This window comes from Bombus impatiens, unplaced genomic scaffold, assembly GCF_000188095.3.
Source record: "Bombus impatiens unplaced genomic scaffold, BIMP_2.2 scf_0027, whole genome shotgun sequence".
Taxonomy (NCBI): Eukaryota; Metazoa; Arthropoda; class Insecta; order Hymenoptera; family Apidae; genus Bombus; species Bombus impatiens.
In genome coordinates, this window is record NT_176446.1 from 461593 (window position 1) to 475023 (window position 13431).

General features: G+C 38.6%; 1 protein-coding gene across 1 annotated transcript in view; it reads right to left on the reverse strand.

The window, feature by feature from the left end:
* Positions 1-13431, reverse strand: part of LOC100743962 — a 73158-nt gene that overhangs the window by 25908 nt on the left and 33819 nt on the right. The window contains exon 4 of the mRNA XM_003484955.4: positions 9313-9527. Coding sequence (XP_003485003.1) covers positions 9313-9527 — 215 coding nt within the window. The remainder of the gene's footprint in view (positions 1-9312; positions 9528-13431) is intronic.

Sequence of the window (13431 nt, forward strand, 5' to 3'; positions counted from 1 at the left end):
ATGTGATTTCCAAAATACGTTTCTACCAATAGAACGAAGAAGATCGTGGTCTGATCATTCGTTAATTTGGACTTTATAATTACCGAGCAAGTGCAGATGCTTGTGATAATATCAACGTTGTGTTTTATTGATATTTACTCTGTTTTATTGAAATCACAATTATCTGTGTGTAATATATTTTATATACTTAAAAGTGTTTAATATTTATTTAGAAAGCAATTGGCTCAACAATGATTCAACGAACACAATATAGTCACGTGCAATGCGTGATACGGAACATCGACGAGGCAAAGGATAGCTAAGCGGGAAATGGGTTCCGTTAAACGAATGCAACGTCGACAGGAAAATGAAAAACCATTATCTCGATGTTGCTCAACGATTACCCGAGGAACGTCTGGGAAACTCTGCCTTCTGATTCAGCGAAATCGTCGACGCACCCAGTACAAGTTAACTCGAATCTTTTCATCCTTCCGTAATGCAAAAAATTCTTTCGAAGGAGAGTGATCGCACACACGAAATGACGAATCTTTTCTATTTTCGCAACTTCGACAACCTTCGTTGCAAACAGAAACTAACAGAAAGGTTCGAGAAGAAACATAGAACTATTTCAATTTTACCCATGCTCTGGCTGCATCTCATAAATCTTCGGTTATTTTCTCCTGCATACTCTTGGCGCTGCATACTTTTCTTTGGTCCCGAACGCATATTTCAATTCACCTTTCATTAGAACGCGGCTGACACCATGCGAAATTGAGTGCTGATATTAGCAAACGAAACACATCGTATGCCACAGAGCTTTTTTTTTCTCACAACCAACCAGTTCTGCATTTATACGTGTCAATTAAACGGATGAAGAATTGCACGAGAGTCCGTGGCGTTAACCAGCCAATGATTCTCGGAATGCGAATTTCCGGCGATTTAATGGTAACACAGTGGTAACTGTACGCAGTGTACGAGCCCCTATATCGTTGTACACGCTCGTTGCGACTATGTATCCGCAAGGCCATCGTCAAGGATGCCGTGTAGCAACAGGCTACTTAGAACTGGATACCGGTGAAGCTACCCATCTTACAATTTACTGCAGCTGTCGAAACCACTTTTGTTGCCCCTGTTAAGCGCCTTGTCGTTTTATCGAATGACGTATAGGTTGCATTTTTGCGAACTCGATCATACGTCCCTAGAGTCTCTTAGAGTTTCATTTGCACACGTTTTTCATTGCGGTGCTCTACGTTGCAAGGGAGCAAGACTGATAGGCAATTACATTCGGGGTGATGAATGATTAATTCACGGTCGATTTGTCAACGGCGCGCACGAAAACATTTATTTCACTTGCCGTTTAATGGCTATAGTAATGGAAATAAAGTTTTTAAATTCCGCACAACGTCTTATTGGTAGGAAATTTGAGAATAGTCTCGTGGAAGAGAGATGTTAAAATAAAATTGGACATTTTTAGTCAAAAGTTTTTGTTCCTATGTGATATTAATATTTGTAAAACGGTTCGCTCGACAAGACAAAGTGAATGACGTTTTCTTACATGAGACCGCGACGTTCTTCGCAATATGTGTCACGATTAGTTTCGTTAAAGTACTGCTGTACTTGTGCACGATAAAAAAAATACCATGGAGAACTTGCGAGAAAAAGTTAATCCACGAAGATTTTATAGAAAAAGACGTAAGTGATTTTTCGAATCGTGAGAGATTTTTGACTTTACTAGAGCGTAATGTCAAGCTTTGCTTCCTCTCGCTTTTTTCAAGTATGCGGTTTTTACCGTGCGGTCTGGCTCAGTTTGAGAGCGTGAAGCATGTAATTGCAGTCTATCCCTTGGTGAAATTTCATTCGGAGCAATTTCGTTACGTGACATGGCGTAAAATTACCCGTGCTTCTTCTCAACTATACTTCTGCACCCTTAAGGATGTTAAAATTGGCAAAAAAAGTGAAAGATAAAGTAGAGGTTCAAAGAAACCACCTTAATGTAGAGATTCGAAGAAACCACTGCATGTGTAATACGCAGTGGCTAGCAAAAGCACTTGAACGCTCACCATAGAAAACTCTTACGTCTATATTCTATGCTCTGTGAACGTACATTTTGAAATATTATGAACGCTGTAATGGCACATGACTGTCATGATCGTATTTGTCAAATTTTAAACCAATCTGAAAATGTACATAGAAATTACAGAATATTTATTGCAGCCATATATTCAGTGAAAAGTTAGTGTTCAGCAGGAAATGTTATTAGCGTGTTAAACGTATAATAAATGTTAAGTATTCTCTTAATAAGTATCTTGCAATTTTTATATATATTTTCAGATTCGTTTCAAACTATACCAATATAATCATGATATATTATCGAATCACGTAACAGTTCTAATGTAATTTCTAAAAGGTATTTACAAGCGTTTGAGTATTTTAACGAGTTCGTACACGAAATGAGACACAAAATTCTGATGCATCGCAGCTGTTCATTTCCTGCAATTTCGCCGCTGCGTATAAGTTCGATCGAAAGTCGTGCAGTGGAGCCAGCGCGAGATGAAAAAATATTTCGGTGAAGACGTTTATGTAACGTCGTCGAAAGTTTAAGACGCACAAGTCCATTTTTGTGCAGGGAAAGCAATCGATTTCGAAAGACAACTGACCGACTTAAATTGTTCCTCTGGTGATTTCGAGATACCCTTCTTCAACGAATATGGATGAGGCGATTAATGTTAGCAAAATGCTAAACGTAACCTCGATGATACCAAACGGAATGGCAGAAGTGAAAATAATCGTTGCATGACAAAGTTTATGCAAATTGATACCAAACCAAGGTAGAGATTCGACGATCGAGGAGAGATTTTTGCAAACGTGAAAGTGATTCACGAGTCTACGCAAAATGCGTAAACTCAATCGTTTACATCGTCTCAATCGTATCGACTAAAATGACAAAAAACATAAATACTCGTCGTATGACAAAATTTATGTAAATTGTTACGAAAGCAAAACTCCAGTCGGTAAAGAGAGATCGTGGAGGATTAAACGTGAAAGTGAATATTAAATCAACGCGTATCAGGCACGCGTAAATTTATAGAATTTTGGAAATTTCTCCTCAGTTGCATATTTTCTCTTCATCTTGCATACATCCCACGTACATTAGTTAAATACTTTTCACCCCGCGAAAATGAACTTAAGACGTGTGCAGCATTCTAATGATGCGATTGGTGTCGAAACAAGACAAATACAGAGGCAAATACGTGGAATTATACAGAAAAGAATCGATCGGCGGACTTTTACTTTTACGAGCGTAGGGTAGGCAACTGTGGCTGCCCACAAGGTATCGTCCCACTCGCGATAGTCATTTTAAGGATCTCTCTCCTGCTGGACACGTAGCCGAAAGAGAGGATGACCTTTGCGTGTTCATAAAAAGAAACGGATGATGGCGACCTTTTGCTACTTTCCAGACTGTGTTCTCTTCTCTAGATCGAATTATGCACGAGGGAACTTTCGAATGGTCAACCCCGCGGAAACGGACTCGCATATTATTTTGAAAAATAATTTTCAGGAAGAATCGCAATTTTAATATCAAAACACGTAGACGGTTGCTGGCCGTGAACGTTTCTCAGCAAGTTTCTGCATTGCGATGTCAAAAGCAGAATTTTGAAAAAAGACGGAAATTAAAAAAAGAATAGAGGTTGTGGTTAAAATATATTACCGTGATAGAATTTTTTTTAGCAAAAAGGATTGTGCGTCGAGAATTGCCCTAACTGGGTTAAAGTGATTTCATTTCTCAGGAAAAGAAAGAGACTAGAGTTCATAAACGTGGCGTAACAAAAAGTATAACAAATTTTCGATGCGAGAAAATGATAATTTAACGATATTTTAATCGCCTATATAGAATCTTCTGAATTACGGTAAATCTTCTTACAGTGGAACACCGATTTTTCTCGATGAATTCTCTCACGTTGGTTGATTCAGCAAAAGAATAATTTAGTTGCTCTGTTCAGCCGCGAGGTTGTAGAATGTCGTACGTGCCCCGCTAAGATGTATAAATGGAATAGGGAAGCCGGTGCAAATAGAGATATGATGCCATTAATGAGTAACGCAAGCTGGCAACGGTGTTATTTGCATGCTTGTGCGAACATCCGATGCCGGTTTTAGCCTGCCACGGATCGGTTTACGAAACGCTCGCGGTTACATTGACTAGCGCAAGATTCTGGCCGCTCTGTTCCTCTTGATTTTACTCAAAATTGGCCAGGCAAATTAGCTTCTCTGATACTTTTCCGTAATTCGACCCCGAGTTGGCAGAAACAAATATTTGAATGGAATAAAACAAGTAACTTTTTCATGGACTATACTTTGGTCATTTGCGAAATTTCACGTAAATAGAAAATGGAATGTTAATCCTCTAACTGTCGTCCATAAGTCACGGGACACTTGGCAACTTTTAAATAGAAGCTCGTATAAACCAATAGGCGTTCTTAGAACGTAGTATAGCTTCGCTTTTCTTATGATACGTGCGATCGATAAGCGTTGAGTTCATTTTATAATTCCATATCTATTTATGCTTATCCTAAGTGTACGAAACCTCCAGTAACTTACAGTGGAAAATGTACAGGTTGGTTTTACAGGAACAAAGTGTTTGCAAGATAACGGGACGCGGCATCGAAATGGTACGGAACGAAACAGCGACCTAATATGGCCAAGCTGGGCCAACGAATTCGTTGCTTACGTAATCGCTTCCAAGTAAGATTCTTTCTTTGTGTGTTGGTCCACTCCATTATGTAACGTAATGAAAAAGACATAATATATTGATCTTCGTGAACTCCATTAAGCACACCTTCATATTAAAAGTATACCTTTGCCGGAAAATCAGAGGTGACTGAAATTCTAATACTTTTAAATTAGAATAAAATAGAATCAATAGTAATTTGTAATATTTTTATACTTTGAGAAAATACATATTAACGACAACTTCCTCGGATAAAATCCTGCTGACGATAATGAATTTCTTAAATAATGAAACCCTATAATGCCTGACATTTACAGAGTTATCAATATTTTTATTGCATATCAATATTTAAAAATAAATTTTATCGTGCCATAATATAAGCTAATAAACGATAAAATTCTCTTGAATCTTTCTACCTATAATTTTGTAACTAAATTACATTTTATCAAAAATAGGCAAGTATTCGGGTAATTTTAAGCGGTGGAGTAGGTAGGATATCGATGGTTGGTCGTAATAGTTTGCAAAAGCACCGGCGTATCGTAAAACTGTTTATTTTACGATCCATGGAAGCGAGCGAACGAGGATCACTATCGTGCAGGATGTCGAGAAACTGCCCACAGTCCCTTTAACGCCCACAACGATCACCAGGAATCAGCAGAGAGGTCAAAGACTCTCTGTTTTACCTTCTTCGATGCTCTTAGTGATCGTGCCGTATTCTTCTTACGAGGCAAATTGTTCCCTTCGGCATCCTGGCCCTTAAATTATGCAGACCTTCGTGCATCGCACAGACATTACTATTAACCGGAACCTTTGTCCTCTTTAATCAAGCGTACTTGCTTTTAGAACGCTTAGGTACACTATCGCCTGCAAGTATTTCGATTCTTCGAAATTATTGCAATTAAATAAAAGTCGTTCTCTTTGTTGTTCCGAGCTCATCCTACAAGCGAAGTCAGAGAGATTCTATACTACGACACCAAAGAAAATAAGCGATAACAAAATTTTACTGCAGGTCTTATATCTTTGAGGAAGTCAAGTTTGAAAAATTGTCAAGTATACGTGAATTCGCCTAATTCTCAGCTTGCGATTTAACAAATTATTTAATCACGATTATTGTAAGAGATTTAGAATAAAAAACATCTTTTTTTATTACGACGTAAAAGGAAAATAAAAATACCAACTTTTTAATCTAATTGCGTTAGGTGTCCAAGTACTTTTGAACTTCACTGAACTCTTGTTCGGAAAATGTTTATCTGGTAAGACACGATTCGGCCCAATCTCTCTGATTATTTCGTGAAAAAGGTTTCTCTTAGAGACTGAATTATGCAGAGTCTGGCTTTATAAATCAAAACTAATCAGCAGCTGTCGAGAGTTTTCTTGGCCAAAAATGCGAAAGATCGATCGTGATTACGATCTTCGCCAAGCGCTTTCATCATCAATATGCCGAGCTATATTCGCTCGAGAATCCTCGCAGTTATTATCCGATGATCCATGATGCTGGATACGTAGGTTTAACCTTGGCGTACAATTCTTCTGTGTTTCAATTTTAGTCTTGTTTTATCAAGGTGTAATCAATATGTATCAATGTTTCTTTTACGTTTTCGTTGAATCGAAGAGATTTATCGAAGAGATGAAAAGCGACTCGAATGACTCACAAAGCTATTTCAGTCTTTCTGAATTAAAAACATACGATGTCAAACACACAGCAAAATTAAAAGTAAATACATGTTTCGTACTATTATCGTTATATACTCATCATAGAATTCTTGCAAGAACCAGCATTAGTTTTTGCATCATTCTCTGCACAAATAGCGACGGTAAAGTCAAAAGGATTCAAGATGAGTACAGATAAGGAAAGACTAGTTCTGCCATTTGCTACGATCACATCTCGTAAATACATTCGATTAGTACGCTCCAAGTATTCCGTGAAATGTTAGACCGCACCGAGGAGCGAGAGGTTTTTCACTGTTCGATGAATATTTTATATCCCTCGAATAGCATTGTAGATTCGTATCGTGGTGAACCACAACGCTCGCAAAACCTAAGGAATCAAGTATTTCGTAAATCGATCGAGCACCGGTCAATTTCTTTTCCTCGATTTTGCATGGAACCCATTGTCTCTGGACGGGGCAACGCCCAGGAATGGTGAACACGGAAGAGATAATTGTAGCGTGTCTCTTTCCGCGTCCAACCACATTTTCTCGTAGCAACTTGCGCTGAATATTTAACAAATTACTTTTAACTGATGAAGCCAAACATACGAAACCAATCAGAAACCAAATGTATGATGTACACGTAGCACACTGGTGAGTGAAATTGTTCAAGATAGTTTGGTCGAGAATATGTTATAAACGTGTCTCTTTTTGATAAAATTCATCTCACATTTTAGTGCATTGTACGTTCTTTAAAGACCCCTTTATATAATATCTGATAATGAGAAATTTGCTCTTCTAAGATTTAACTCAGCGTACCCCTTAACTCAGCTGTACTCTACACAATTATCTGCTGCTTTTCTATCGTTGAAAAATTTCTTTGGCTTCAGGAAATTACGATAAAATCGTTACTAATATACACACGTGATTTCTTGCTTCAATTCCATATTTAAGTTTCCCTTGATACACTTGTTAGGTAGATGATACGTTTACACTGTACATGGGAGTGTGTGTGTGTGAGCGTCAGAGAACGTCCAGGTCTTAGTTGAGACAAAAGACTGTTGTTAGATGTTAGAAGCTTCTAGAATAGTCTGTTTGACAAGAAGCGTGCGTAATATATATGTATTGTGTGCTAATAAAGTTATTAATTTATTATACCTTAACAACGCTAGAAATTCCTTTATTTATCGAGACAAGAATGAGATTGGGATTTAAGAATTCAAAGACTCGAGGACCAAACTAAAGAATTATCGGTTAAAAACCGCGAAAAGAGTCAGAGTCAGCGAGTGGGTAGATGTATCTTGCGTCTTATATCTTCTGGTTGGATTGAAAATCGTGATCGGCCAGTTCATTATCAGCAAATGGTGGAAGGAGCCAGTGTTCCGTTAAGGACACCAAGAGCACGCGTTTGCATGCGCACGGTATATCGCTGACATGAGGCGTAACAGCGTTAGTCTGCTGCTGGCATACTACGTATCTCTTGCAACGCTCGTAAGAAGAAGGCCGTAAGTCCGGTCACATAACGGTCCAGTTATGGTATAGCGAGGAAGCGATCTCTCGCCTCGACACACGATTCCCTCGTTACACAAACCAGCCCCTCCTCTACCACTCTGTATTTCCCTTCTTCCCTTCTTTTTTCATTTTTCCGCCACTCGCCTTCCACACGCCACGATTCTTCCCAAGTCCACTTCTTCACACGATCGAAAATATCGTAAATGTCGCAAAGTATCGACAGCTGATCGTATGTGGATCACATCGAAGGATTCGAGTTGGATATTAATCAAAATTTGCATGTTTCGCCATTCAAGCGTCAATAACATTAAGTGATGGGGGTGAAGTATAATATTTCTAATTGATAAATGCGGATATTTACAAAGCATTGTACTCCAACTTTGATACTTTCGCCAGTGAAGAGGTAGCACAGGGTAAACATTAATTTTTCCTCAACAATCGAGAAGAAAGTTTTATCGCTTTTAAAAGCTATCGAAATGTATTGCAGTTAATTTCTAAGTAATTGGATATCGCCAAATATCGACAGTAGCACAGTTTGCGCGGTCTTTAAGCCGTGGGCAAGCGTTTCAACTGATTCTAAAATAATTGGCAATATCGGATCGATGATATTATCGCGAATCTATATTTACGACATGTTGTCAATATTATTGATCATGTGCGAACCCCTTTAGCTAAAGCTCTTCTCTCGTCTCAAAGCTCCTCTTCTTGTCGCGCGTACATTCACGCCTCCGCAGTTTTTTTTCACCTGGTGCACAGTGTACGTGGACGTCGAGTCGCATGAGCGATCGTGATCGTTGATCGAGCTTCCTCGTGCTCGAATACCGTAGACATATTCCACTTCTTTTGCTCTGATCTCTTATGTAATCTTCTTTCACGTCCACAGACTTGCGTCGCGTTCTTTCGCGTACCACGATTAGTCAACTCATCGGAGTTTTTGACTGGGACGAGAAAAGAACATAATTCGATGCACGGAACACTGTAACGATGATTTGACATAGGCTTTCTTGTCGGTTACGGGATACTATGGTGGAACATCGCATTCTTCGATCATTTTGTTTGAATTATTCTCGAGAGATGGCAATTGCTCATTTAACTTACAATCTTCTAACATGGGAAAGTTATTTCAAAAAGGAAATTAATTGGCCCATTATTCCATTAATTCATTGGTTCAAACATGTTCGTTTTATTTATTCCTCCGAGAAATGATAATCGCTTGTTTAACTTACAATCTCGTAACATTGAAAAATCGTTTGAAAAAGGAACGTAATTGGTCCATTATTCCACTGATTCATGAGTTCAAACAGTTTTGTTTTAGTTAGTCCCCTAAGAAATGATAATTGCTTATTTGACTTACAATCTTCTAACATGGAAAAATTGTTTCAAGGAGGAACTTAATTGGCTTAATGATGCTGCGAATTAATTTCTGTATTAATTTTGCCGACTTACCAGCTCGGTGGGCATTGTGTTGCAAGACCTGAGGGGCAGATTGTAGGTTATAGGGGTGCGTTGGCTTCTGTACTCTTGCAAGCAAGAGCTGTTCTTCGACAACCCCCGTGGATACACCAGACCATGGAAATCCGTGTTACCCTCCGTCGAAATGTGGACGATTATCGACTCGCTCGCACACTCGATCTGCACGGTGCTTGCTATCGCAGCGGTTGCTGAAAAATTGCAAAAGCATTGGTATTTCGCTTGCTATTGGTAGATACTTAGACACTACATCTACATAATTCTTGGTCTACTTTTTAACGCGCGCTGTGCGAGTGAAAGGAACGAAAATGGTTTCGAATTAGCCAGAAGTGGAGCGCCGTAACATCGACCCAAATTTGATAATAGAATATGCAAATTTTCGCTTTTGCAATTTCGAGAAGCGTGTACCAATCAAATTAAATACTAGTAAAAATAAACGCTAGAAGACTGGTGGTTTTTCAGAAATCGATAGTTCTCTGTAAAGACCGATACTTTGGTTTGGTACATATTTCCAGTGTGGTTCTTCTCGGTCGATCTTTTAGCCAACTTTTCATAAAGAATTCTCTGCTACGTTTAACTGTAAATCGAGGTTAGGCATGAATGATATAACGGTGCTGTTGGCCGATCAATTATAAACAGTTCGCACTTTTATCATCGGCGACAAGTCGTGTTCGATCGAAGCGTCACATCGTCAGATTAGGATCTCTTCCTACTCGGTCACTGACTGTCTGATACCACGAGTCTGGCACGATAATTTGTTATTGGTAATTCGGTCCACGTTTGTTCGGTCAGCGAGCCGCTAGCTTCGAGTTTAATAACCTCCAGTTCTTATGAATTTTCGACTCGTATTCAGGTTAAAAACAACAGTCACCCATTCCTTGAACGATCGTCATTATAGCGTGACAAAAACTGAACTATATAATCCTTTCCTTTTTCTTATGCATGCACACATTATTTACTGTTCTTTTTTAGGCAACGATACTCGCGTAATAATCAATTGTTTATGTAATTGTTTAACTAGGTATCGATGTATACATCCCCGCTCATAATCATTATATTTATATTCGTAATAGGAAGTAAATCTGAGAAGTTAAGATAGGAGGAGGTTGCACTGTATTTTTTAAAGATTAACAGTGATTAGTATTTGCTTGATAATCTAGGAAGATCGATATCGCGTTTTATATATCATCGTGATATTATTACACATGTAGCAAACAGAGTTCATTCACCGTTTTTTACGGGATTCCTCCGTGAAAAGGAGGAAAGCGTACCGTTTCTTGCTTCGCCCAAGAAAATCTCGCGACTTATCAACAACATATTCTATGACCTGCTAATCAGACACAGGTCTAAGTGCGTTCACCCTGAAGTAACTCTTTTATACTTAGTTGATTATTAAACGAACAGTCATGCAAACTATACAATCATTGTCCCATTAATGCGAAAAAGAATTATCATTAGACTTTAGATCTTTGTCGAAAATTTACAAATATAAGGATATCCAGAACATATTACGAAATACAAGAACACACGCATATAAAATATCTGAAATAAAGTACCTGTTACAAGCGTGGATATAGAAGCATCTGGAGTCTAATTATCATAAAATATAAATTAGAATGAACCACGTTCTTGAATCGTCCAGTAGTCGTACGCATAACAGATAACAGCATAAACACATTTTAATTGCTAAACACTTTTAAACCTTTGAAATTTTCTATAGACGTTCGCGTTTCCCTGAATTCGTACGCGTGAAAAGCGAAGACATTTTAAAAGCATCGTTATTATAAAACACGGTGACGCTGGTTATTGAAATAACTCGTTTAAAAATAAATTCCCCTCTTTAAACCGAGGGTATCGCGCGATTAATCCGCGAGTGATTAACGGCATCGTCGTTTAGAGAATTACCAGGCGAACGAAATGACAATGATCATCTTTGGTTTAGCATTATCGTCTCGACGATGGGGAAACAATGATGAGAGAGTCGTGAACTTGACTCATCGCGGCATCTTTTTCTTACCCGAACAGTCAATGAGATCTTGGCTAATTTAATTCTTAATACTCGTTGCATCCGCCAAAGGAAACGTCTCTCTGTGAACAGAGACTTGATCGACGAGCAATAAAAGGATCAAGCTACGACGAGTATCGAAAGGAAACGCGACCGGTAAATGCCAGATAAGGAGACCAATTTTTCCATTAGAGATCGGCGATTTAATGAAATTCTATTAGACTTAATGGCATCAATTTGCTCGAGGAACTCTGAGATTTTCATAAATCCGTTTCCTATACTTCTCTTTTGCAAAGATTCTAGCTTTCGATATCGGTATTATAGGAGCCTAACTGTGTTCGGTGTACTCGCGTACTATTCAAAGTTACGTAAGCGTAAAGATAGCGAGTCCATGCGAGAACTCTATTACAGCAGTAAATAACTAAGTAAGTCAAGGAATTATGTTGAAGATTTTTCCCTCACACTTTCTACAGGGTGTTTCATGCTACTGGGCCAAGTTATATCTAAGAAACGACAGAAGGTAAAAGATAGAACGTAATTATTTTCGATAATAGACGATCCGAGTCATCTTGCACGATTGTAGTAATAAATATATAGATACCAGTAAAATTGTACAAGTTAGCAGTATTAAAAAATAGAATTTACCATAAGAATTCCAGAATTCCATTCACGTTAAATTATCTATTAAATTATAGACTATATTAAATTTCAATTTTTACTCTCTAAACGTACAAACCAACAAGCACCGAAGACCACCTATGAAAATCAATCAAGTGACAAACGACGAAGCATAAAAATTGGCAGATACGCATTCTCTCTTCGCACAAAAATTCTCATTCTCGACACTTGCGTCATTCGCCGTTTCAACTCGTCCGTTCTTCGAAACGTTCAATATCGAATAGTGACTCTCTGGTTTCCTCCTTTCTTTCTTCAAAACGCGTTGAAAAAAAGAGCAGCGACGAGCATATTTCTCGGAACAGTGGCTCGAGTCGTGAGCCAGCAATTTAATAAGAATCTCTTCGTTCCTGGAAAGAATCGATGAACCGAGCGTGCAGAGTCCTCTCGTTTTTCCATTGTCCTTTGCCTTGGATCCGCCACAGGGGAGCAACGATGAAAAACTAAAAAGAAATCACTTGGAAGCGCGGAGCAAAGATGGTTTTCGGTCGACGACCTCTCGGAATCTCGCGTTTACCGGCTTTTTCGATCGCTCTTTCATACTTCCTTCGACTTTCTGATCACTCTATATACATAGTGACTGTTATCGACTCAGCTAACCGAGTGTTACGAGAGCAACGGTGGATTTTCGCGTGCGACTAATTGGCTCTGTTTGCCGGCGGGAAACGTTTGTATAATCTTCGAAGAGAACGACACCGCGATTGCACGCCTGGGAAAGGGTTGTCAACCTTAAATGTCCCTGCGACCGAGCTAATCACTTCTTCCTTAATCACCGTCCTCCTTGTTTCGTTAATTGAAACGCGTCGGGAAAGGCATCTGTTTTTCACGTTCGATCATTGTTCGATAAGATCATACAGGGTGTCTCACGTGTCTGGGACCCTCTCGTACAAAGTGTCGTAATTCTAGATTATCAAGCAACCATCCGAACAATCCATCAGAGAAAAATTCATCTCTGCGTTATAGAACCGTATGGTATACAAAGTTCTTTGTTTGAATTTCTTTATGTAATTGTACCATTTTGAGGGAAGATTCCTATATGTATGTTACATGGATGATTATTAAAAGCTGATGTCGAAGCTTCATTTTTTCGTACAATTTTGCCAATGTAGTCACGATACTCGTATCTCGTCGAAATCCTAATAAAATTTGACAATCTTTCGTGTAACACGTACAATATGCATATATTCATAAAAAAATTGTCTACGAATCTTCAAATACTTTTATCAACCATTGTATATCGAGTGTTGCTTGCCGTGTATTCTTTCACACTGTTTGCAAACCTGGTGGATAGTTATCGACTGGCACCAATGGAAAAATCTCATAAAAATTCTCAAACGAACGCCGAGATGTAATTGCGAGGCAGATAAAAAAGAGACATGCAAAAATCCTCTTCTCTGAGAGAGAGAGAGAGAGAG